Source organism: Hypomesus transpacificus, chromosome 23 (assembly GCF_021917145.1).
Source record: "Hypomesus transpacificus isolate Combined female chromosome 23, fHypTra1, whole genome shotgun sequence".
NCBI lineage: Eukaryota > Metazoa > Chordata > Actinopteri > Osmeriformes > Osmeridae > Hypomesus > Hypomesus transpacificus.
This window is the reverse complement of record NC_061082.1, coordinates 14,190,932-14,218,837: the sequence shown is the minus strand read 5'-3', so window position 1 is coordinate 14,218,837 and position 27,906 is coordinate 14,190,932. Positions and strand designations below refer to the sequence as shown.

Here is a 27,906-nt window from a genome sequence, read left to right as displayed (position 1 = left end):
CTGGCGCATATTTTGTGCCCTGTCCATAATCCGGTCAGAGACTGTTCTTCGAGATCTACAAATACTTTAAGTTAATCTGGTGCTAGTAACTGTGCGGCTTTAACAATGCAGTCTTTGACAAATTCTGAAAAAGACTGATTTTAATTCTCTAATTCAATTTGAATTAGGTCCAGGTGCTTCGCAATTGCCTCACTCAGTTCATAGCTTGCCTGGACAACTTTGTCCCATCACAGAGAGGTTTTGTGAAAACATTTTGCTGAGCACTCAAACACCATCGTAAGGCATTGATTTTATTAACACGCATTTGGCCTTACAAGTTTGCCATGTTTCGAATTGTAATGACGTTCTAGATTGGCTTTTTTATCACAGCCCAAAAATTAAACATACCTTTTATATTTTGTTGTCATAAACATTTTAATTAATATTTTACTTCACAGCCTCAGGGGCCGTATACGGCCCAAAGGCCAGACGTTCCTCACCCCTGGGGTTGATGGTCAGTCTTTGAACTGACCATCTACCCTTGGGGGGACCATCTATCCCAAGTGATTTTAACCAAGTCAACATGGTTACACTCATGAACACTCTCCATACTTTACAGCAGCCTCACCTAGTTATACAAAGCCCAATTGTTTTTCCACAGGGAAACTACTACAGTTTATAATCGTTTGTCACTTTGTTGCTTGAAGGTTCTGCTTTCATGCTCACAATTGATGCCAACTGGCAAATGTCCTCTGACTTAGTAACACAGATGACCACCTACGGGAGGATTGCTTGGCCAGCTACACCCCCACATAACAAGTACATATTTAATGCTACTGTTTGCAATATATAGCTGAGGTGTTTTGGACCAATTCAACTGTAACGTTTCATTTTTACTGAGATATTCAGAGATGTAGGATGCAATGAAAACACTCTCTTTAACCAGGCAGGGCAATAAATATTACCAAGCTGTTGCAAAGTGTTATCTTTTTCAGACTGGAGGATATGATTTGCTATAACTGTCCAATAACATTTGTCTACAAACACATGAAAGTAGCCTACTTTTACAAATGGATATATACAATTTGAGCAAATGTTTTCAAAGTGACTACAATCTATAAACCCTTTCCTGTATAAGGGGGATATTGTTCTCTGTGAAAGCCAACATGATGAAATGCTTACAAGCTCTTGGCAATTTGAAAACAGCTCAGAGAAGCTCTTCACACCATATTCCATCACACGTTATAGTATTTTCACAAAAATAGTAAAATCATACATTGTGATACAAGGAAGTCATTATACATTTATTGATGCAATCAGGTATATAAATACGTTTAGATATTTTCAAGTATCGCACACAAAAAGCAGAAAGAATTGCAGCTCCACATAGAATAACATGTAATAACACTACCATTTCCAGGAGAACTAACTGTACACAACTTATTTGATCTGATATCCAATTAGCTCAAGAAAGTCAAGGTTTGTGTAAAACATAAAATACAAAATCTGCAGTTGGAATTGGCAGTCAATCAGGTAAACTTATTGTAAAATAATGGTTTGTTGGTGAATTTTTCCGTTACTAAAGCCATAGCCTCCTCTTCAGTGTCAGGAACATCACATAAGTGTGTAAGAAATGAGTGTCCATGGATGCAAGTCTGTGTTGTCTCTCCAAGTTGCTGTTTCTTCCGTAAGAGCATGTCCTCTACATCCTCTTTAGTCAAAGTTACAGGCAACTGACAGGCCAAGCGAACAGCTTCTTCCTAACACACATCACAACACACAATCATGTTTTACAGTCAATATGATCAGTATTACGTCACATCATAATAGCAATTATGCAAAATGTTTTAGTAGGGATGCACCAATTAATCGGTCATCAACCAATATTATTGATTGGTGGTGTCTGAAAAGGTATCATGCTTCGTTTTTTTTCTTTTTTCTCCAGTCATGTAAGTAAGACTTTATTTATATAGTACTTTTCATACAAGAATTGCAGCTCAAAGTTCTTTACTAGCCGCACTCTATCTGCGGTCTCTCAAATCCGTCTTAGATCCGAGCTGCCACTTGCAGTTTTCTAATAATGTGCAATAATGTGTCAATGACATACACAAAGCAGCCATATGATCTAAGGTGAGCACTTTCACAGTAAACATTTCGAAACCTTTTACAACAAATGTCAAATTGCTGGTGTGTTGGCCATGGCCATGCCCCTCTTTAAGTTATCCTGGTCTTCCCTGCCCCTAGTGTTTTCTGTCTCTCAGGGGTGTGTTCAGGTCCTAGTTTTGTCTGTTTCTCCTGGCTTCCTGCACTCTCAACAACTTTTAGCAATCACTCAGCTGTTGTCCACTGTGATCACCTTGCCCTGTTTCAGGGTTTGAGGGGTGACCTAGTGGTCACTGTGCTTCATGGCAGCGCTCAGCTGAAACGCATCTTTCTGTCCGCAGCTTTTTCCTTCTCCCCATCTGTTCCCTGTTGTGCGCTGATTACACCACTTATAAATACCCTCTGTTTTCGCTCCTTCTTTGCCAGAGTTTTGTGATGTGGAAAGACCAGTTCCATATCCTGCGATACATTATTTTGTTCCAGCTATGTTGAGCCGCTTCCCTACTCTTCCCTGGACATATTGGACTGCCTTCCCGATCTCGGACCCTGCCTTTCTCGACTTTTTTGGATAACCCCTTTTTGAGTTACCTTCTACGGCTTCCTTTCTGTTTTGTTTCCAGAGCCTTGCTTGTGAGATTTCAGTTGTCCTTTAATAAACTTTCCGTTCCGCACTCCGCTTTTGGGTTCTCCTTGTATCCAGCCGTGACACCCTGTATATCTGTCTGCTGACTCCTGACTACCTGCTTCTCCATGGTCTTGGATCCCCCTTAAAACATTATTAAATGAGCTGAAATTAGAAGCCTCATCAGAAGCAAACATTTTATTTTTGGTATAAAGTTACAAAAATGTGAAACCATCGGTATCGGCCAATTATAACATCAACTTTTGCAATCTCTATCAGCAAGTAATTTTCTTATAGGTTCATCCGTAGTTTTGGATAATATAAAGACTATTACAAAGTCTGCATGACTTGATCATCATAAAGTATGGTTGACAATGAAGGAACGCTGTGCTGCTATTCGAGGACATATAAACAGAATATTATATATGTTAGCAAGCTTACAGGTTTCCAACATAACTTCCTTACTTGAAAGTAGTTGGTGACTTTGAGTGGCCGGCACTCTCCCACTGTCTTGGCATTACTATGCAGGACAGTCGCCAGGATCTCCCTAAGGTCCTCCATACCGTAGAAAGGTATGCAGTTCGCCATTGCTGTCACTTCCAGTTGTCTCTCTGCAGACAGGGATTCTGGCCAAAGCAAACAAAGAATGAGAATTAATGAACTCAAGAGACAAACAGCTATCTTCAGGAAAGAGTAATGAATAAATACTTAGATTTATGCTTGGATTGCGAACCAAGTCAAACAAGCAAGGGGCCAAATAGAGTGCTAAATGACTATTACAATATCAGGCAGGAAAGAAGAACAAATGTGAAGAGGTTAGAGATTGAATCTAGAATTTGAGACTTCAGACTTGACTTGGACTCTAGACAAGAGACTTGTGAACAACGCAAGTCACATACTGGGTGTAATTATTTGAGTAAACATTCTGAATTGGATGAATGTATTGGATATATTTGCGTTGGGGTTACGATGCATGTGCTGGGTCAATTGTTGGAGTTCAGTTGATCTTAATATGCAAGATCCCATTGCGTAGCACCTTTTCAGAAAAAATGGTGCCTGGTCTTTTCAACAACGTCAAAGCAAATTTATACTTATTTCTGTTTACAATTTAATGCAGGCCTAACAACTTTTCTGTTTACATATTCTGTTATGTTTGGCACATTCAGGAAGTGCCATGTGCTCAGTGCTGTAGTTTTATGTATTCAATTTATTTATTATTAAAGCAATGCAGAATGTTTTGTTTTTGAAGCTTGAAAAGCTATGAAGTGTGTGTGTGTGTGTGTACTGTCTGCAGTGTTCAGACTTTGTTAAATAAAAAATATTTTAGTTTGTATCTTACTACTTGTATTTTTGGATGAAAATAACCATATGAAGCAATATAGAAAACTGTATTATATTGAACTATTCAGTATCTTAATGCATTCTGTCAAGTCAAATATTCTATATGGCTTTAATAAAATGTATTTGACACATCCTGATGCACCGAGATATCGAATCAAATCGGCAACATGATCATCGTAATTGACTCGAATCGGGAGATCAGTGAAGATGTACACCTTTAGTAATATGACAAGACTGAATTTAAAAGTATAAAAAACACACCAGGGACACCGACAACATCGGCAACCCTGCACCATTTATTATCTTATATTCAGTCTTGCCACATTACGTAACTTTGATCTGAACAGGACTGGGTGTGCAGCCACACACGTTTAGTTTCTCCTCCATCTTGAAACTGTGAAACCTAGAAATGTTTACCATGACCAACAGTTACGTTATAAGAAACCAATCCGATTTGCCAACGCTAGCGTTTAACGCTCCTCATTTACATAAAATTGAGAATATTTCAGCTTTCAACACTACGCACACTATGCACTACGCAAGCGTTAATGCCCGGCTTCATTGAAAATAAATAAGAAGCCAGCGCTGCCCGCTCCGCGCAGTGGACAGGCAACGTAAGGCTTTTGTCGGAGGAGCAAGAGAGGGAGCTGGTAAATATGGTCATTGCCAACAATGGAATCCGCCTGCAAGAGATTCAAAGGAGAGTGATTGACAATCACCAATTTCGATGGATAAATGCCATCAGCCTCTCTACAATTTATCGTATCCTCCGAAAGCACAGGTTCCGGGTGAAACAGGCCTACTGTGTCCCTGAGTGAGTGGAAGACCAACGTCTGGAATATGTTCAAGTATGAGTTTCTATATTCTATTAAGTATTGTGTACTGTCACAGTATATCAGTACAGCAGTTTATACTGTAGCACTAAGTACATATGGTGGTCTGCCATTTGTGCCCTCTTGAACTGTGTTTCAGGGTAGTATTTTACTCTACTGCGTTTCATGTGTTTTGCAGAGATTGAAAGCCGGCCTGTTCCCCATGAGATTATCTTTATTGATGAGGCTGGATTTAACTTGACCAAAAGAAGGAGAAGGGGGAGGAACATAATTGGCCATCGGGCTATTGTGAATGTCCCTGGCCAGCGAGGAGGGAACGTCACTATGTGCACGGCCATCAGCCAACAAGGGGTACTCCACTTCCATGCCATTCTTGGACCCTGTAACACATTTGCAAATGTATACATTTGTTGTGTCTTTTGTTGTGTTCATCATGTGAAAAGGTTTTTTAAGGGGGATAACCCCCAGCAACATAGCTTAGTGTTGTGCACATTCATACCTCTCATGAACTCGTTCAAAGTTCAGTACATACAAGTAAATATGAATCGTTCACGTTCATAGTTCACCATTTAAATTCTGAACGCGTTCATAGTTCAGTTCATTTCATAGTTTTAATGTGGAAAGTGAGAATGAAAGACTTAACTTGTTTTTTAACACTTAGATAGGGTGACCAGACGTCCTCTTTTACCCGGACATGTCCTCTTTTCAAGACCTAAAAAATGCGTCCCGGCAGGGATTCCAAAAAACGTCCAGGATTTCGTCTCATCGGATGTTTGTGTTTCTCTGGGTCTTTCACCATAGACATATATACATGTATATATGTCTATGTCTTTAACAAACTAATTATTACGCCCTTACAAGTTTTGAAAAGTGTATCTCCCTTACGCTCCACCTTCTTGCGCGAGCTCTTGACTAGAGAAAACTGTCATTGATCGACCGCCTTCTCAGTGTTGCCAGATGCACGATCATTAGCCTCCAACTACAATAATTTTGAGCCTTTGGTATGATACTTTGGCATTTCCAATCTGGCAACACTGAGCACCTTACCGCCTCCACTAGTTGCATTGTTTACAACAGCACATGACATCTGTAGCCATGCCGAAACATAAATGTGTCTTTATTTTCTTATTTTAATATGCTATATAAATTATTTATTATTTGTTATATTCATTGCTTTAATATATGGACAAGCCACATTAAACAACCACTGAAAGCTACAGAAGCACTGGACTAAATGGCACAAAATACATTTGTATTTTGCAATTTTGGTAAGGTATAAATAAATGATCATATAGCCTATGTCATTTGTGTCATTTCATTTGTGACATGTATGCATTCACATGGTCATGGTGCGTGAGTTCAAAATATTTCCGACGCTCCCAGCAGTGAGTTATTTTTCCGAAACGGAAGCTAGCCAGCTTAGCCAGCGTAGTGCAAAGTCGAGTTAGTTGGTTTAGGTTAGGCTACATAGCGAACATTTTACGGGCACTGAGCAACGACATGGTGCAAGCATTCGATTTAGACATCGTCTCCTCAGGAGAAAAACATTCCATAACGTTTCAGCTAGACCTCAGATAATATGAACGTGTTCACCGTTCAATTCATTATTTGTCATTAAGTTTCGTTCAGTTCATCGTTCTCATAAAAATGAACGCGTTCATGCACAACACTGATAACTTATTATCGTTTTTTGTAGTGTTTTGAATTGATCTCACCGGTGTGTAAGACTATGTTGTAGTGTGTGTGTGAAGAGTTTAATTTTGACCAGAAAATAGGAAGTTTGGGGAATTGGGTGAGAAGTTATGAATTTGTGTTTGGAGTTTTGAGAAAAGGAGGCATAATTTCAAGAAATGTATTTAAGCAATCAAGAAAAACTGTAATATGGGGTATTTGTTAGGGGCAATAGGTGTAAACTAAGCCCTGGGTATCCTGTTCTGCCTTTGAGAAAATGCAAGCTCAGATGGGCGGATCTGGAATCTTCCCCTTATGTCGTCATAAGGGGAAAGGTTACCTCCCCTCTCTCTGCTTTGCCCGCACAGAGAATTTGGTCTGCCTATGAGAAAATGAGCTACGACCGTGCGAGTGCGATATTGTTTTTTCCTCAAGAGACATCATGGCTTGCAAACGATCGAAGCATGGCAGTCAGCCCCTCCTTTCTCTTCCTCAGCATTTAAAGATACAGACACAGACATTGGCATGTCCTAAGGAAAGCTCATTGTGGGACTGCTCATAGTGGCTGGAATTCTGCACCAAGGCTGAATTTCCAGAAAGAGACTTCAGATACAGTATAGACCAATTATTTTTGTAAACATTTGGGATGTGCGCGCGTAACATGGTGGCAGAAAACCGGGAAAGGTAGCCTTTATAATGGCTAGAGGATTAAATGGATAGTACAAATAGTTAGATTTAAAAAGACCAAAAAGGTCAATGAGGATAGCCTATAAGAAAGAAAGCGACTCCCCATTGATCTCTGTCACATCAGAATTTTGATTTGGGTCACGAAAGTCTTGAAATTTGAGTGAGAATGTCACCCGGTAGACCAGCAGCCATGTGTCTTGTCTTGGTCGTGTCATGTCACATAATTGTCAAGTTCATAATTTTACAGTTCGGTCAATTCTACACCAAAAGATTTGACACCAAATAAGTCGAGCAGGGCTGCTTTCAAGAGATATGGGAATTCTGCTTTTAGCCAGCTGGGCCAATTATTTTTGTGATTTCTGTAAAACTGGCAATCTGAGTGAGACTGCGTCCCTCGTTATACTGTTTTGACGTTAGCCTCAAGAGTCAGACTCGGGTCGCTCACTAGCATTGTGTTCACAATGTTGTATTTTACTCCATTCTACAGCAACAACGTCAGGGAGGACTACCTTTTGTAGATACGAGCCTGCTGAAGATGCAGCATTTCCTTAATCGAGCCTGTTTCATTCGTCATTTGCCTGAGAAAGCGACCTCCGTTAGCCAGGCTAGTTTTGCCCGTTTCACTCGGTCAGGCTTTTTAAAGGTCTTGGGGGGACAAGTGACTTTTGTGCATCGTGAAACGTAAATGTAAGTGCCTCGAAAAGTTTATATCAAGTCCTGCAATCCAGTGGCCAGAGATATATAATTAGCTACCTGATCGACACTCCAAGTGTATATACCCGGGAGAAGTTCGTCTATTGCCTCCGACATGCGCAGTTGAGCCTGCTTGACGTTGTGTGACGTAGGGTGATAATTTGTCTATTAGGGGACCACTAAGGCCTATATAAAAGTGTAGCCCGGGTGGTAAACTTATATTAGATCAAAATAAAAGTATTTCATATTTAATCCACATATGTTTTTAACTTTAAGTTGTAGTTCATAGCGGTAAAATATAAATGGTCATCAGTAATAAATAAGATATATAGTTCTAAAACATATTATTCATTGGATATGTTTATTTGGTCACCCTAGCTGTCAATCAGGGTTTACCTGTTTAATTGGTTAAGGGGAGGAACCACAAACACAGTAAAGGAGATCAGTACACATGGGAGTGAAAGAAAAAAAAAAGGAGAGACGAAGAAAAAAGTTGAGGTAGAGACACGGAAAATTGTGTGACGTCACCGCGCCGCCATTTTCCCGGTACAGCTAATGTGCAGTCGATGAGCACTGATGAGAATTTACTGAAGATAACAAGCAAATAAGTCACTAAACTGGAGAAGCACAACAAAACTGAGAAATGGCTGTACTGCGATAAACTTACGAAAAATGCTAGGGATCGTAATTGAGAAATTGTCATCCATTCAAGACATAGATCCATGCGGATTTACATCCCGACTAAATGACTTTAATGTCAGTACATGCACAAATATATAAATTTCACTGACATTAACTTAAGCATACATTTTCTGTTCAGATAAATCACTGATTTGCAGTTTGTCAAAATATGACTTTTAATACACCTGAAGTATTAAACCTATATATATTTTTGTTTCCATTTAGCTGTCAAACTAAATCACAAGAAAACTATTAACAACACATTTCTGAAAAATATTTTCATGTTTTGTTGTAAATGCAAGGCTGGTCAGGCTGGTCAACACTGCCTTGCAGAGCGTGCAGTGTTGGTGCAAATTATTTCTGTCTCCATCATGTCATATGCTGGTTGACCTGCAATAACATTAAAAAAGGTTTAAGCTTCATTACATGGGACCAGAAGGGTTACTATTAGTCAGAAATTATACTAAAGTAAAAGTACATATATGTTACAGCCCTGTAGCCTATAAGACGATTGCATGACATTTAACGGTATAAACTGAAGATGTTTCGCCGATAATAAAAGACTTGAACTTGAACATAATCAACCATGCATTGTTTTAATTCATCTCCTGTGCCACATAATTCGTCCAAAACTACACGTGGATGTAACGTTAGATATTTCACATTTGTCAACATCACTTAAATATGTTACCTTTATGAAAATGTCGAGCGCAAACATACATTGAACGCGATATGTTAGCAAAAGTGATGTTTTTGCGCTGGACCGCTGGATCCCAGGCGATCCGCTACATGTTGCCCCATATTTTCTTCGAAGTGGGAAAAGGAAAAAATTATGTCCCCGTTGTGAGGTTTATGACCTTTGCTATCGTAAGATCTTCTATTGCAGCCGATCAGGCAACAAGAACATCCCATTTTGACACTTAAATTAAATGAATCAATAGCCAACTCATTGAACACCGCTGTATGCGTACCTGGAAAATGGTGGCTACTCCCATAATGCCCTTCGTTTTTCGCAACTGTGACGTCACCTGACAAAGACCGATTGACTGGCTAATAGTATGCTAGCTAACCTGTTCCAATACAAATTGTAAACTATGTTTAACCTTAAGTACAGTACTGAAATGTTGGTAACATGCTGTTTTGAAAAGATGTTTAACGGATCAACAGTATTCTGAGTTTTAATTAGCAGATGCTTTTCTGCACTGTTATGTTTGAGGTTATGTCTGCCCTGCGTTTTTTATGTATTTTGCCACTGCAAGTTAACTTGCGCATGCGTGAGACTAGGCCTGTGAATAGCGCATAAAGGTTGTGTGGGTGATCAGACACTAGTGGTTGTTAAGTCTTTGTTTTATTTGTGGAAATGCATTGACGCTAAATTCTTTTGGATGTTTATATGTTTTACTTTTGGATGGATGAGGAATGTGTATTGATATGCAGGTATAGGTATTTACATGTAAATATAGAGATGTAATGTATCATGTATGTCAGCGTTCCCCAACCACCGGTCCACTGACCGGTACCGGTCCGTGGGTCATTTGTTACCAGGCCGCACAGAAAAAAACAATAACATTATTTCCTTTAAATGGATTATCAGAGTCTGAAAGACGTGTTATTCTGAAAAATTACCGGATTTTTCTCCTTCTCTGCGGGCCTCTGAGCAAAAAAGCTCTGCAAAGACATTAACATTTTTTAGCAAGTTTGTGGGCTTCATTGAGCGGTAACAATCACGACTCTTCCTCTTGACACATGACACGTGATAGTTACCACTCAATGAAGCCTGTTTGAGACAAGAACTCTAGCTGCCGGTGTTTTGGATGAAGGCTGAATATCCTGAGATCGCCACAAAAGCACTGAAAACCCTGCTTCCATTTCCAACATCCTTTGGGAAACTAGATTTTCTCGCGTGACCGCAATGAAACCAAATCACGGAATAAACTGGATATAAGGAACGCACTTCGGGTGTCACTGTCATAGCCTTGTATAGTCATAGTCTTGTTTACACACAATAGTGGGACTGACAGATCGAAAGCTAGCTAGTAACAATATTACGATGGAAAACCAGGCTAAGAAACGTAAAGATGGGGCTGAAAGATTAAGAGACAAAAGACATAACATTCACTAGACAAGGTTTTACCAATTGAAAAACCGCTATGTTAAACCTCCCCCCCAAAAAGTTCACTCAAATCAGCCAAAAAATAAATTCTCGGGCCCTCGGCGCGCTCGCATTAGATGTGAAAGTCGCTAAATGGGATTACATCAAACCCAGAATGTGCATGCATTAGCAGAGCAGCTGTGGTTGCTTAGGCCTATACGGGGGCCGGTTCTGGTGGGCCAGTTTGGATCAAAGTCCAGGGCCTATCTTTCCTGCCGGTCCGTGAAAATATGTCTTACATGAAACCGGTCCGTGGCGCAAAAAAGGTTGGGGACCGCTGATGTATGTGACATGTCAGTACAATACTATACTATACTATTACATATTCAAGTATATTTAATTGTTTGCATTTTCTCAAGATAATATATATAATGTGATATATTGTTTTTGTATTGCATTGCAAGATTATTATTGTATGTACACAGTATTAAACTGGTGTGAAAAAAAGTTTTTAAAAAAAGGACATTCATGTGGATTACTATGTATTAAATATTTGTTTAATTGATGTATTTTGGTCAATGTCATTGGAAATTGAAACAACTCTAAACAAAATCTATAATCTTCTAATTAAATCAATGGTTTGGTTTACAGTGTCTGGTCCTATTTATTTATAGGCATTTAAAGATTGGTCTGATAAAATAATAACTCAAACGTCCCATCTAGTTACTTCCCTTTCTATATACATGATAGGCGGTGGGGCGCTACAAAAGCATCCAAAAACAGCATGCCATGGGACCTTTAAAACACAACAAAACATGCAATTTGAACAAATGTATTTGTTAAAGTAATTCAGTAATGACAGATGTACAAACATCCACAAATGACAACTACAAAAGATGTGTCAGTGTATTTGTGTCATTAACCGGAAAGTGCAAAATGTGTGTAATTCTGCTTCTGAGTCGAGATGCAGGTAGCAGGTACACATTTTTATAGCCAGTAGACTAAAGACGACACACATGAACAGCATGTATTAAAACTATTCATAAGCCGCACATGAGAGCCAGGGAGATATATCTGATAGAAAATAAAATGTTAGACCTGACCTGCCCCCACTGCTAAAAAAAATCCAAGGGGAAACACTGCTACAGTATATAATACTGAAAGAGACAACAATCTAGGAGTAAACATGTGATCAATGTGCTTCTTCTTGTCTTTGGGCTGGGTCAGGCCAGAGCACTTTGTCGACATCACAAGCAATATTTTCCCACCTTCAACAACCTGTCAGCTCTCTGAACTGGCTTATATTGGTTGTGTCACATCATTTGAAACAAGTTAAATCATTGCGTTTAATCAATGACATGTTTTCTCTATTTGTATTTTTGCCACTTGTGTTTACCAGTATGGATGACATGTGCATTACAGTGGAGAATGTGTTTAGAGTTTTGCTGAAAAGTCTAAGTGAGATCTGCAAATTGTGCAGACTGCACAATTAGCTAAATGATTTCAGGCAACTGAGAACTTTGTTCAGCCAATGGGTTTTAGTGTTTTAGCAATTGAGAAAAACTAAGTCAAGCAACAATTTCTTGTTTATCTTCAGGAAAACACATTGCTCCAGAGATGTGGTTGTTCTGTTTCTCAGGCCAGATGAAAGAAGTCCACACACTGGGAAGATGGGTTCCACAAGGGCTTGCGAGGCAGGGGCACTAACAAGATCCATTGCCACAGGGGCTAGTTTTGGATAGACAGCCTCTCGATCTCCAGAACTGCAATGATGTCTCATCATACACACCCTGTTTGACATTGTAAAAATACTTATTCATTTCGGTCAATAGACTGTCATCGGCTGATTTTTGGAGGACACACTGACCTCTATGCGGAATGCAAGGAAGCAATATTTTTGAAGGATAGCAGGATAGGCTCCCGTTGTAGTTTGAATGACCCTTGCAGTGGCAACATCATACTGAGAAGCAGCTGGGTTATACCGAGCTGCCAGGTTCTGCACAAATGACTGTGCTGCCCTCCTCAGTGGTACTGTTTCTGGTGATTGATGAAGAACCCGGGAAACACTTGGAAACATTAGGCAGGCTACAACAAATTGTGTGGAATCAGGGCTAAGAATGCCAGTGAAACGTTCCCGCAGTAGTTGTCAGCAGGTGTGCCTCAAGGTTGAGCAGGCATGGCACTACTTATGAAAGTGACTGGCTGTCACTCTTAAAGCTGGTCTGTGTGAATGGCAAAGGGCTCAAGTAGCATGACAAGGTTCTCCAGTTTAGCCCAATCGCTTGTGAGAAGTGCTCCATTTCCTTATCCTCAAGTAGTTGGTTTAGTTCAGCTCTGTTTCCACCAGTCTTCTCAGCATATCAAAAGTGCTGTTCCAGCGTGTGCTACTGTCCCAGACCAGTTTTGCCAAACCTTTTGAACACTTGTTCATTTGCGACTAAGGATTTCCTCACTGCATGTACCAGCTTTACGTTTATTAAATAACGTTCATTTTTGGTGCAGCGTTTATTCGAGGGCGGCGTTTAATTAGTAAGAGAGATTTTGTGAATTGTAGCTGCAGTGCAACCATAGTCAACTTTGTTGCTGCCGGCATTGTGACAAATGAATCATGCAGCTAAAACGCAGGTTTCGTTTACTACCGCTGACCTTGTCTATTCTTTGTTTGTCTATGAGTGCGGCAACTCCCTTTCTCATTGGCAATCAATTAGGTGTGCTTTGGTAGTACAACTGTCTCAAGTATAAGTGTTTCTAGATTGTGTAGAAATCTGAAGCAGCATGCCGAAACGTTCATACACGTTAGCTTTCAAACAGAAAGCTGTGCAGAAAGTTATGTACATATATAATAAATACTGGGGTTGAATTTAACCAATTAAATAGCAGTTTTCAGATTTTTTTGGTGCTGCGTTTAATCAAGGGCAGCGTTTATTTGAGGGTGGCGTTTATTCGAAGAAATACGGTATATGTATTTTTCATTATAGACACACTCACCGAGGACTGCCCGTCTACGGCACCTCTTGGCTGAGCCTGAGAAACATCACCGTCTTCTTCTGACTGTCTACTTTGCTCGTCTTTTATCCTCAAGCAGCCACATAGCCTTGATGATATTGGAGCCGTTATCTGTCACAATAAGCAGACCTTGTCTTCTGCCATACCCCATGCATCTAATGTCTGATCAATGCAGCGGGCAATGGACTCCCCGGTGTGAGGGTGTTCCATTCGGTGCAGGTTAAGAAGAGCCTGGTGGACCTTGTCTCCGGGCGGATGGTAAAGAAATTCAAGCTGACACACCCATGAAAGATACTGTTAATCCTCTCTTGCTCCACCCATCTACACATATGGTCAGCTTCCTTGCCTCCCTTATGATCTCTTTACATTTCTGCTTTGCCATATCCATTCTACTTTAAGTAAGCTGTATAAACGTTGCGTACGCACGAAAAGCTTGCGTACGCTGGTTCACACACACGGTGTGATTTATACAAATTTATTTTACAGAAAGTTTTGAGCAGAATGTCCGCAAAGTCTTGTCTGGCTCTGTAACGTGGCAAACGTAGTCAGGTGGCTGAGCGGTTAGGGAATTGGGCTAGTAATCTGAAGGTTGCCAGTTCGATTCCCGGCCGTGAAAAATGACGTTGTGTCCTTGGGCAAGGCACTTCACCCTACTTGCCACGGGGAAATGTCCCTGTACTTACTGTAAGTCGCTCTGGATAAGAACGTCTGCTAAATGACTAAATGTAAATTCTAACTGAAAGGTGCAGAAAAACACAATACTTAAAGTTTCCACTACAGTTACTGTCATGGGGTCTATGACGTTGACTACTCAAAAAACAAAAAAATAAAAGTTTGATCATTAATGTGTATGATCACATCAAAATGATAAAACCAAAACGGGAAATGCTAGGCTATATACTGTTTAATCCGCCACCACTTAATAACTTCTGTTAAACTTGAGGGTGTCAAACGAACGTCAAAATCACTCAGGAAATGCATGCCACGCTAACCCTAGCTGCCATGCTGTTACAATGCGCCACCACTCGTTTCTTAATTTCGAGTTTTACATCGGACCATTTCGTAATTTCTGCTATGGTCCGGTTCTCCGAACCCACAGCATTTACGGCCATATAATAATAATAATTGTATTTGTAATGCACTTTATATTTAGCTAAATCTCAAAGTGCTACAGGTTAAAAAAAAGAAAGGGCGCAAATAGTGACAGTTTTCCACTCCGCCGACTTTCTTTTGTCGCTTATACCTGATGACAGGCCGCCAAACAGGACATATTTTCTCGCCTTCACCTTTATTGTTAGAACCTCAATCTCACAGTCTGTGATTTTTTTTTTTTTGGCGTGTTTAGCCATTTGAATTCAGACAAAGAAATGACCTCAGGAGCGCTTTCATAGGCCATCTGCATATTCATTTATGGGAGGAGGCAAGGCGGGGTCAGTGGCTCGTTCACGTGCGGTCATCTCACGTTGATTGTGATTTATAAAGGAAAAGTGCGCAGGACCTGGTGTACGACCGGTTTTATGCATGTGAATATTTCTGTGCGTAGGTACTTTTCAAGTTTTGGCCGTACGCCATCTTCTGGTATGAAAGCTGCACAATCTTTTATACGAGGCCCCAGGTGTCTTGAATTTTGGCATGAGTAAAGTGCAAAAGGTTTTGAAGGCAATCAACCCACATAGTCGTGTAGACATCCCAGTCTCAATAAACATATGAACCAATGCCTCCTCCCGTCTGTGGTGTTCCTGCGTATTTACTAACCAGCAGTTATTGGGTCATTGGTGGAAGCACTGCATTAGTGTTTTCTTGTTTACGGTTGTCTTGGGCTCCATCATGCTGCCTGTTTTGGGAAAGGGGGGCTTGGCGTTCTACCCTATCTTTTCAAGATAGCCTATGCTAGGTTAGCCTTCTTGCGCGGTTTTCAAATTGACTTTGAGATTTGTGGGATTTTTCCCCTTGAGAAATATTCCACATATTTGATTCCACTGCAAGGCACTTGCTTTTATCTGACACACAGTCATATTCAAAGTATTCCCAGATGGTACTCCTGCTTTTCGCAGCCATGATGCCAGGCGAGGGGCGTTTCACAAGGATTAAATTCAACTGGCACAGCAAATTAGTTAAAAGACAGATTTCATTTTCACCAAAAATACTAAACTTATGTATGAAATAAATTTAGAAAGAGAAAAACTAAGGCATTTTGACCATCATTTGTTTTTTCACACCTAGCTTTTGTTATTTTGTTAGTTTTCGGGTTGACTGTTTACTTGCATATTTAATATATATATTTAATATGCAAGTGTAACAGACGTGGCCACGGTCCATCACAAGGTTTACGGCCGATGGTCGCTATCCGCTGGGCTCTAACACGCCACCTGACTTGCCAAGCACGACCATTACTAGCTACGCCAACGAAAAGCTTGCTCTTCGTTGACGCGGCTGGCCTGTTATATACTTGGAGTGAGTTTCACCTATTCACACCCGTTACATTCAACCCTCTGAACTCACTCCGGCCGGTCAGCTACAGCTAACCAAGTGGTCCGGGTCACGGCACCAATGTAACAGACGTGGCCACGCTTCACACCCGTTACACAAGTATTTAATATTTTTGTGCCATGGAGTAATTTTAAAACTGAAGTTCGATTTGTATTTTAAACATTAGTAAGTAATTAAATAAACATTTACTTATGTAAAGTATGTATCCTTATAAATGTTAAAGGAGCGATTGATTGCAAAACCGATTTTACCTTGTCATAGTTGAAAAATGACTGTTGTGTGTAAAATAGACATACAGTGAACCTCAAAGTCCATTGAAACTTCTTTCCTATCAAAATGTAACTTTTTGAAACTGCAACTTGCAAACGCTAGCTTTTGAAACAGTTGTGACGTCAATGCAAGTTGTGACGTGCGTTTGAGTGAGAATGTCGCCCGGAACAGACCGCATAGTCGAGCGGCAGCCATGTCTTCACGTAAGGTCACAAAGTTCATAATATTTACCCTACGACAGTCAATTTTACCTCTAAAAAGTCGAGAAGGGCAGCTTTCAAGAGATATGCGAATTATGCTTTTAGCCAGCTAGTCCGATTATTTTTCTGATTTGTTTAAACTGGCAATCTGAGTGAGACTATGTCCCCGTTACACTGTTTTGACGTTACTGTAGCCTCAGTCAGACTCGCTCACTGGCAGTGTGCACAATGTTGTTTTTCACTCCATTATACACCAGAAACGTCAGGGAGGACTGCCTAATGTAGATACGAGCCTGATGAAGATAGCCAGCATCTCGGATTTCTTTAACCGAGCCTGTTTCTTTCGTCATTTGCCTGAGAAAGCGACCTCCGTTAGCCAGACTAGTTTGCCCGATCACTTGGTCAGGCTATTTAAGGGTAATAGGGGTCAAGTGACTTTTGTGCATAGAAAAGTGAAACGTAAATGCATTTGTCCAAAGGCCAAGAGCCTCAAAAAGTTAATATCAAGCACTGCAATCCAGTGGCCAGAGATATATGATGACCTGATCGACACTCCAAGTGTAATAGACCGGGGAGAAGTTCGTCTTTTGCAACCGACATTCGCAGTTGAGCCTGCTATGCCTACGTTGTGTGACGTAGGGTGATAATTGGTCTATAGGTAGAATGCTAAATCCGTTTCAAAACACATCAACATAGTGTACCTTACTTAGAAAATGACTCTAGCTAGATTAGCTGTAGTCGGCATTAGAAGGGAAGTTTCCCAAAAAATTGCCAGAAAACAAACAGCAGTCTAGCCTATTGCTAACGCCTGTCTAGATGATCTATTATGTAATGTAAATGTAAATCTATTTTAAAGAACTGGAGAAAGGCAGGTGTAAGATACAGGATACGTTAGCATTGCTAATAACTGTTGCGGTTGTGATGAACATAAGGTCGGAACGCACCTCTTTTCAGCAACAGCTTCATAGCAAATCCTGCTTTACATTGTCCGAGGTTTTCAAAACCGTCCTTGGTGAAATGGTTCGAGGAAATGTGTAATTGAGGGTCGAACTGCACAGGGATCTTCTACGCTAGAGCTACGGTATACATCAGTCATGCCCGTCAAGTCAATGTTAGCAAGACTCTAGCTCATCTGCTTTTTATTAACGCTGATTTGCAAGGAATGCAAGAACAGCTTGAAAAATGTAAAATGTAAAAATGTAGATAACGAAAACACCTGTAGGCATGTAAACTAGTTTACCTTGCTAACGCAAGAGCATAGGTAGAATGTGTGATGATTTAGTTTATTGGCAATGGGGCCAACGCGTTATTTCATGTTCCTGACTGTGTTTCATACGAATAAATAACCCGTGTTACACGTAAATCTACAATTCACGATGCATGTTTGTCCAGATCTTTGTCAGGTTATTTTTCAGCAAGATATCTAGCTACAGTAACTGAAGCCGAGTTGAATCATGATATAGTTTGGTTGATGCTAAGCTGTAAAGTTCTACCCACCTAAATCGATCCAGTTTGCTTTGACAAAAGAAGTGGAAACAAATAACGTTATAATTAGATGATATCTAGTTAATCTGTTGAAAACAGTGCTGTGTAGACACAATAAATGTATTTGCACGTTTTTATTTCAAGTCTCCACCTTCGTTGTTTCAGTGACGGCTGTTAGCTGTATTGCGTTTCTGCTCCGCAGCTTCACTCGCTGAAAACCAACCAATCAGCGTGCAGCTTATCTAAATATTAATGAGCATACCATAAAAGGAGAAAACCTAGCTTTTTTTCCCGGGAACATTTTTGAGGACGTATCAGGGGGCATAGAACAGCATCCGGGCAATTTTCCGCCCAAACAGTGTTACATACCCTATTCGGAGACCTTAAGGAACAGTGTGAAATACCCCCAAAAAACTATCAATCGCCCCTTTAACTTTTAATTTGAATAGCGCCTCTTATGCTCTTATGTGCAAGTATAATAATCAACCTACCCAGAAGCTCTCATGTTACCCCGCTCTTCATCTCCCTCCACTGGCTTACCATCACAGCCCGCATCAGATTCAAGACCCTGGTACCGACCTTCCGAGCGGTGAACCGGACTGCACCTGGTGGAATCATTTCCCCACCTCCATCAGAGATACTGACTGTCTCTCCACCTTCAAGAAAATGCTAAAGACGCACTTGTTCCGGGAGTACAACGGTACTTAAGAAAGATTTATTGAATCAGATGTTAGTTTATTTCCTCCAGGAACACAATGACACTTATTGAGGGACTTGCTGCACTTGTTGGTTAGTTCTAACTGATTTAACTATTTGCTGTGATTTATATTATTGTTCCTTGCTTTCCTCCGGGTATACTCAAGCACTTTCGAGGATGATGTTATTTAATTGAAATTAGTTTAACTACGTGCTCTTCTGGTTCTACCTTTTGGCACTTATTTGCTTTTCACAATGTATGCTTCATGTTTTGGATACCCACAATGTTTCATGATCATTGACCTATGCACTTTTTGTAAAGCTCTCACTTGTAAGTCGCTTTGGATAAAAGCGTCTGCTAAATGACTAAAAGTAAATGTAATAATAATAATGAACAAGGCAGTCTATTGAAATATTCATGAAAGGTTTTAGAAATCTCTCCAAAAGGGATTTGAGACTTGACGACCAAAGACTTCAGGCTTGACTTAGACATTCAAGTTGAAATTCAAGTATTTTATTGTCAAGTTCAGACTGGGTACTGAAATCCTTAGGACAAAACAAAGCAAAGCAACCTGGCATAACATAACATATAAGTACACAGAACTTAGATTACATCTATGATGTGCTAAAATATAGTAAACCTCTTAAATATACAGATAATATACAGATAATATAACATATTCAATACAGTATACTAAACCTCTAATACACATACTAACCTATACTAACCTTATAAACCTATATTAAGACCAGTGAAGTACAATAGTGCAATATTGTTGATAGCGCAACCAGTGGCTGAAAGTGACAGTGTCTAAAGTGACTAGTGAGAAGTGTGTCAATGTCCACATCAATGTCCATTCAGAAGCCTGATGGCCCTTGGAAAGAAACTGTTGTCCAGTCTGCGTGTGCGAGACCGAATGCTAAGGTAGCGCCTACCAGAAGGCAACGGAGCAAAGAGACTGAAGGATGGGTGGTAACATGGCCCTGTAAAGCCTGGTTTATGGCTCTGCGGGTCTGCGTTATTTATGTCATGTGTGTAGAGACGTGCTCAACATTTATAGTTGTGCGGCCTTGTAGATAACCATTGCATTTTTTTGCAATTGTGTAAAATGGTGGTTTGTTTGCTTGTAGCGCAGGAAAACCTCACAGAAGAAGTTACTGTGGTTTGGTAAACGAAACAATATTTGTTGCATTTCCCCCAATATAGCTAGGTAGCTATCTATCTATTCTCTATATGTAGCTACCTAGCTATGAGGAAAGACAAAAAAAGTTCTGGTATGACGCATTTGAGAGAATCAGTGAAATTGTATGAGGACATGGACGATCAGTTGGAGGAATGTCGTCACTTGAATTGAATTAGAAAACGGAGACAGAAGACGCAACAAGGCTTTTCAATATGTCTCAAGTAGATAAGGGAGGATACAGTGTAGAGCTGCAACGAAGTCGACAAAATCGACTACGTCGATTGTGAAAAATTGTCGGCGTGGATTTTTATTGTCGACGCGTCATATATTATATATATATACATATATATATTATAAAAAGATTCAGAGCTGCCGGTAATTTTCATTCAGCATTGCACTGCCCTACCGGACGTGCAGGGGGCAGTATCGCTTACACTGTCGCACCAAGGCATAGACGTTCATACACCAAGGCAAAGAAGAATAACTTTTTTGAATCATGGCGGAACAGTGTGGGAGAGCCGAAACAAGTTAGACCGAGAGCTTCAAAAGTCTGGGAATATTTTACCAGCAAACTAAATAAAAAGTACAATGCAACATCTGTTCAATGGAATTAGCATTTCATTCCAGCACCGCGGCAATGCATGAACATTTGAAGCCTTGTTAACTTATCGTAAGATTTACGCTTACATGTTGGAAAACAGAACGTCTCATGGAGGATGCTTGCTAACGCTATTTCAGTTATTTTACGTGCAATGTAGTTAATCAGTGAATTATAAGAACGTCTCATGGAGGATGCTTGCTAACGCTATTTCAGTTATTTTACATGCAATATAGTTAATCAGTGAATTATTAGAACGTCTCATGGAGGATGCTTGCTAACGCAACTTCAGTTATGTTACGTGCAATGTAGTTAATCAGTGAATTATCAGAGTTTTCTGTCTTTTCGTTCGTTCTGAATAGTTAACCTCTTCCACTTAGCATTCGTCAAACTAAATATTGTGGAAAAATAATAATTTCATATTAACACAATTACGAGAGATATACTCTAGCATTATACAAAAATATGATAAGCCAACATTAATTAAAACTTTGTTTGCACTTCACTTTTAAAAGCATTTTTGCACTTTAATTTGTATTACTATTTTGAATATTTATAATGATGTTTACATGTTTACACCACTTGTAACTCAAATACATTAGAATTCAAATTTCAACATTTTGTCATTCTTTGGGGGGGGGGGGGGGGGGGGGGGGGGAATAATCATTAGATTAGCCAATTAATCGAAAAAATAGTTGATAGATTAGTCGATTACCAAAATAATCGTTAGTTGCAGCCCTAATACAATGTGCTTGTTCGACAGATGCAAACATGGACGAAGACATGTCTACAAGTCTACGATTTGCATCTGCGTAGTTACGCACTTAGATTTTTTTGCTGGTGTACGTAGCCTTGCTGTGCGGCCCCGTGCGGCTCCCTGCGGCGTCCGAGGACCCTTACTTATGCAAGACTTCACTTACTCATGACCAAAGACTTGAGAACTGACTTGGACTCTACCTTAAACACTTGTTAAATCTCTGAAAGAGGTCAAATTACATGTCATATTTCCAGGACAAATACAAGAACTTGACTGATGCAGAGTGGGCGCAGTCCGCTGATGGTTTGCTAGTTAAGCTGCAGACCCTGATGATCACCTGTCAGCTTCCCTTTGCATATCTACCTCAGACGTTCAACCAGACTTCAATGCACTTGTTGAAGCCCAAGACAGACTGGATTTGTTACACTGACAGTAGCGGTTCTAGGCCAGGGCGAACCGGGCAGCCGCCGGGGGCGGCATGAAGAGAGGGACGGCATTTGTGTCTGGCGCCCTCTGCTGGCATAAAAAAAGGTAGTGCGTTTGTGGGGGGTGGGGCACCGCCACTGCTCACTGAGTAAGAAAAACTGAACAGGGCTGCATTTCCCGAAAGCGTTATGAGCCGAAGTTAATCGTAGAATCCATCGTACAACGAATCTTAGTTTTACGGGCCGTTCCCAAAGACATTGTAGCAAAAGTGTCTCTTGAAAATTTCGTAACTCTTCGAAGCGCATAGATTAGCCTACACCTTACGGCATGTTTGGGAAACACATGCAAGAAAAATCAATTATTTCGTTTTTTGCTCGATAGTTGCTACGATCCATCGTTATCAGGAAACGCAGCCCTGAACTGGAAAACATCAAAAGCACTTTTCAATTGCTGATCTTTAACATACATCTTACGTATTCTTGTGAAAGGTTTTTGTTTTTTTAAGACACTTTTGACATATTTTCATAGCCTTATTGTAAATGTCAATATCTACATATGACATATTGTCAATATGATTCGACAAAAATATTGAATCATATTCCCAGTAGCAGCTCAAAACCATATAATTTGCTGTTATTTTATAAAGTAATCAAATTAATATTGGGCAGAATTAAGTTCAGCCTATTGGTTCGGCCTGCCACAACGGTCCCAATTTCTCACGTGGCCCTTCGGGAAAATTAATTGCCCACCCTTGGGCTAAGCAATGACTTAAATGAAGTACATTTGTTACCTTAATATTATATTCTGTGTTGGAAATTGTATGTTATCAAAATACAACAGTTTGTTAAGATAGTTCTTTTTATTTAACTACTGTACGTACATGCAACAAAAATGCAACCTTAGGAACAGAGACAAACTTGTACACCTGTTGTGTGTTCTTCCACACCTTAGCATTGCAGCTATTCAAACTGAATGACTAAGGTTGGCAGTGAACACTGTAAATTCTTTCCAAAGGGCATTCTTTCCACCTGCAGACTGTGGTACAAACCACAGGACACTTTGTCTGTCAGAATGCCATGTCAACTGAGGTGACCTGTAAAACCCCTCAAAACAGTGACGACTTGGAGGCATTCTTTTTTTTTACGAGGACAAATAAGGCCACAAACTGTGGATGAAGGAACAACTATTTGGAAAGTACTTTGAAACTTGGGTTAAGGATCTTTTGGTTAGGGGGTTCTGCATAACACAGAAGACATTTTTACTAGTGTAAAGTATCAAGACATAAGCAAACCATCGAGCACCTCAGTCAATTTTACAGAAAAAAATGTAGTTCTAAAGCCCCTGTTATGGCCTCCAACCATCATGGTGGCGCACTGGTCTTCCCCATGCTGCTGTACTTCATATGAAATGAGAGTAATAGGAGTATTAGCCAAAAACTATGTCAAACTTTTGTTGCATGGCAGTAAGCACCATGTTGATGAGAGAACACCTGCAAGTTGGAGCCATGAATGAAGGGGACTCAACAGCAGGGTAAATAACAACACAATATAGCTGCTAGCAGCAATGGCAGATTCCTCCTTGAAAATGGCAAAATGTTGTAAAATTGACATAATAGATAGTTAGACTGGGATTAACCAGAATACTTGAAACTGTAATTTCTGTCATAATAAAAAAAAAAAGTTTGTACCTCTGACTGGATTCGAACCCACCACCCTTCACACAGCAATCAGCATTGCATCTCATCCTTCTAAAGGCCAATTTTCACTTCTGCGTTTTTACGGACACGCACACAGGGAACGCCCTCTCCGTCAAGGAACTCCCTCTCTGAACCCCCTCGGAGAGCTCTACATGCACCTCCCGATTTTCCTGACTATCCGTCCGTCAGTCCGTCATTTTACGTATACCCCTTGGCTGTAATTGGTCCGTATTAAGAACCGCTTGCATCAGGGGCGGGGGCGGGGGCGGGGTTGCTGTGACCAACAAGACAAACAGAATCCTTTGACCGCCATTGCTTTAAGTTTACAATTCATATTTCAGCTAAACAGTAGATGTCAATCAGCATCTGAATTAAAATGTGACGAGAAATGGGCAGTGTAGTTGCTGAAAATGTGCTTTTTTTATTGATGAAACGGCTAATTTGTAAATTTGCTCCGACTTTTCGATAACCTAGCTAGCATCGCAGTGCAGCGCCATCTACTATTCTGGCGGTGAATTGCTTTCAGCACGCAGAGCCGTTGGAGTAGTATAAATTCAACCAATCCGTTCGATTCCATAACAGAGTCGGAGAAGTATAAATCGGCCTTAAGCCATTCACAGACTCAAACCTTTGATCAATCAGTTTTTGTATCAGAAAATAAGACATTTCTCCAATGGCACCCATTGTCAGATTTGGTTAAAGTTCAAACAGCTGTAATTTTGTCCTATTTATATATGGGACATAAAAACGGGACAACGGGATGACTGGGTTGCTGCTGTAAAGAATAGCTTACTCGTAGTGCTTTAAAAAGGTTGCTTGGGGTGCCATAACTTGTCATGTAAGGGAATTTCAAATCATGCCTAGCATCAGTGGCTATTTGTCCTGGCTTAGGTTCCTGAAATGAATTTGCGCAACAGGCAACAGGCTGAACAATCCTTATACTTCATTCGAGCTAATTCGGTTGTCATTTTAAAGCCTATTAGGTTCAAAAGTCAAAATGACATTTGATTTGGTGACACAAACTTATTGAGGCAATGTGGACATTTACATAAATACACCCCTTTCAGCCATTTTGTATTTGATTCAACTGTCTTAAGTAAGAAATTTTAATATGTCAATGATACATATCTGTACAAAATGTCAATTTGTGACAATTTGACCTTTTCTGTAAGAGGAGATCTATTTTGAAGGTTCTCAATTTAACACTGTACAGGAAAATCCATCATGGTGGACCTTATGGGTCCTTGAGGCTTTTTTGTTCCTCATGAAAAAGGAGGCATGCACACCTAGTTTCAGAAGAATTGGAGCAATGGGGTGGAAATGAAATCACTCTGAAAAGTGGACATTTGGGCGTGGCCTGTGGCGCCCCCTATGGTCTGATGTGGGCCAGTCTGTGTTTGGGCCGTATTTGTGGCATGTTGTATCAATATGCCAAATTTCAAAACTTTTTACCAATGTGTTCATGAGATAAATTACAAGAATAATCCTCCTGACGGAGGAATCCTAAATAGTTGTTAGTTGCAACCCTAATGCAAATCCTCATGCCAAATGTTATTGAAGCATTTTTCTCACCAAACATGATAAAGTAATTGACTGTAATCCTGTTCCTTTGGGCTTTAGGATTGACATTTCTAAATTATTTGTGAACTATGACATTAATGGTGTCCAACTCGTCCAACCTTTTACTCAGCCTGTTATATGAAACTGGACATTCCTTGAGACCTTTAAACAGCAATCAAGAAGTAGTAATAGCTTTTCTTTTTAACCAGTGGCAAACGGTGTATGTAGTGTTGTTTGTCATGTCCAGCAAAACAGTGCATCAGGGTCAGTGCTTTCAATTTCAATACACAACCAACACAATGGTAAAACAGCAGAGTGGTTTTCCCCTTTGTTAGTGGACTTGGTCTCCCTAAAAGGTATCTAATGTCTGAATCAAATGTCATGTTTACTATAAAATACTATAAATCTCTGTCAATCTGTTCACTCTTTAAAATGTCTCATTTTCATACCAAATAATAATTTATAATAACTTATTCGGAAACTGTCGTATTTTGTCTGTACTATCTATCTTGTGGTACCAGGTAACTATAGTTTGTTGTCAAGGATGCAAAAATGACAAAAGTATTACCTACGAGTGACAGTGTGATCACTAAACAAAGTTGATGCTATGTTAATCAACTAGTCCTTTTGTTATAGTATCCTTGTAATCAACCTAAATCTAGTAATCTAATAAAAATGTATAGCTAACATCAAGTAACCTCTTGCAGTAGAACATAATTCATAGTAGCCATCTTCATAGATTTCCTTACCTGGATTGAGTTTGATTTCAAAGCCATTTGCCACAAGCCTGGGGTCAGCAAAGAGGGTCATTCCATTAAGCTCTGGACTCCCCATTGCCATTGCATATAGAGCTTGGGCATACTCAGCAACCCCAAGTGCACTGCAAAAAAACATCAAAATGTCATCATATGAAGGTATAGTTAAAAGCTTTTTTCACTTCATTGGTGCACTGAATGCACACCAAGGGCAAAACCTGTGCAAAATCCAAACCAATCACAGAAGTCAAGCTCAGTTGCAAGACAGACTGGATGCCGAAGAAAAACTGAACTGAACTGGAAAACATCAAAAGCCATTTTTTATGACAGACATTTTCATAGCCTTATTGTAACATGTATTCCCAGTACCAGCTCAAAACCATACAATTTACAGTTTTTTTGCTATTATTACTGTATATGTTTAAAAAACAATTAGGCTTCAAGGAGAAAAAGTAAATTGAATGCCTAAATGTCTGTCTGCATGCTTTAAATAGTAAGAAAGGGTCACCCAATTCACTGTCTCTAAGAGCAGTTTATTGTCTAAAATGGGTTGGTGTACCTAATAAAATGGACACGTGACTGTAAATATATATTTAACGTCAAGCCATAAATGGGATGAAAAGTTATATAAGACACCTTTATAAACATATGTTACCTGTCTGTCAACTGTATAGGGTTCCGTAGAGTCACAGTTGGAAGTATGCTATTCTCTAGAAGTCTCTTAAAAATCAGGGACTCCTCTGCCCGATACGGATTTAACAACATGAGCTTGCTACCATATAAAATGACCCAGGAGCTCTGAGAGGCTAGGCTGTTTACAAGACTGTGACCTCTTGGTCTTGGTCCGCTCTTGAATGATAGACGATGGAGCTTCAGTCTAAGAGCAGTTATACTAAAAGGAAGGGGCTGGGATAGTTTTAACCCAGTATTCTTCCTCTTCTGGGGCTGGGGGTAGAACACCTGGGTCAGGACCTTCTGGTTGGAAAGTGGGTCCTTGCGTTTCTGGCCTTGGAGCAGAGACAGTGTCGAATGGTCATAGCGCTTAGAGTGTTTCTTTGCCTTCTCCTCATACCTGCAGTGACCAAAAATAGATGACCCTGTTAATATATGTATAAGTTTTTGATTTCAATGATTGAGTAGCATTTGCAAAATTGTATTACAGTTAGGTCCATTATTTGGACAGTGACACCATTTTCATAATTTGGGCTCTGTACGCCACCACAATGGCTTTGCAATGAATGAACCGAGATGCAATTAAAATGCAGACTTTCAGCTGTAATTCAAAAGGTTGAACCAAATATTGTATGAAAATGTCAACATTTTTGTATTCCCCATATTTCAGAAGCACAAAAGTAATTGAACAAAATGACAATCATCAATAACATTTTCCTTTTTAATATTTTGTCGAGAATCCTTTGCAGACAATGACTGCTTGAAGTTTGGAACCCATTGACATGACCAAACGCTGGGTTTCCTCCTATGTCAGTGGTTCCCAGACTTTCTCTGCTGGGCCCCCCTTTGGTACATTAGAACATTTTTGCCCCCCCCCCCAAAAAAACAAAAACAAAAACAAACAGGACACAAATACACATTTTGTTTTCAGACTCCATTGCAGTTTATTTCACACATTGTAACTAATACAAACCTCAACCTTTTTTGAACAAATCAAAGGAAACTGCCATAAACTACAGGTTGCAATAAACTATATAATTATTTTAAGTGTAACTGTTTTCAAGCATCTTAACTGTGTAATTATGTTCAGTGTAACAGTTTTTTTTTTTTTTTTAAGTCAACATTGCTATCAATGCATTTTTTTTTTATTGTCTGTTTGCAAAAAATGGGTTTTAAAACAACTCCGTGAGAAGAAAAAAACTAAAACCAGAAGGTTTGTTGTGCAGAAATGACACCTTTAATCCTCACATCTTTTCAGTGACTGGTGTGGGCCTGCTTCATGCTGCAGATCTTCTCAAATCTGGGTTGCAGGTTTGAGATTGCCACTCGGAGTTCATTTTCATTGTCCGTGGCCACTACTAGTACTGATGTTCCGAGGTGAATGGGACTGCACCTGACTACATCAAGTC

The 27,906-nt window shown here is 39.9% G+C and overlaps 1 protein-coding gene across 5 annotated transcripts in view; it reads right to left on the bottom strand.

The window, feature by feature from the left end:
• Positions 1-331: 331 nt before the first annotated feature.
• The window catches only part of pms1 (PMS1 homolog 1, mismatch repair system component), a 68,838-nt gene continuing 41,263 nt past the window's right edge, over positions 332-27,906 (bottom strand). Inside the window, exons 10-14 of one of the 5 annotated variants that reach the window (XR_006958049.1) lie at positions 26,481-26,897; positions 25,820-25,950; positions 3,170-3,330; positions 2,671-2,848; positions 1,653-1,739 (exon numbers count right to left, since the gene is read on the bottom strand). Coding sequence is in view for 4 of the 5 variants with exons in the window: in XM_047046822.1 (XP_046902778.1) it covers positions 1,509-1,739; positions 3,170-3,330; positions 25,820-25,950; positions 26,481-26,897 (940 nt within the window). In the remaining variant the exon portion in view is untranslated. Of the gene's footprint in view, positions 1,740-1,977; positions 2,849-3,169; positions 3,331-8,288; positions 9,001-25,819; positions 25,951-26,480; positions 26,898-27,906 lie in introns of those variants that run through there. The other 4 variants (XM_047046822.1, XM_047046823.1, XM_047046824.1 and 1 more) reach the window with 4 other exon arrangements.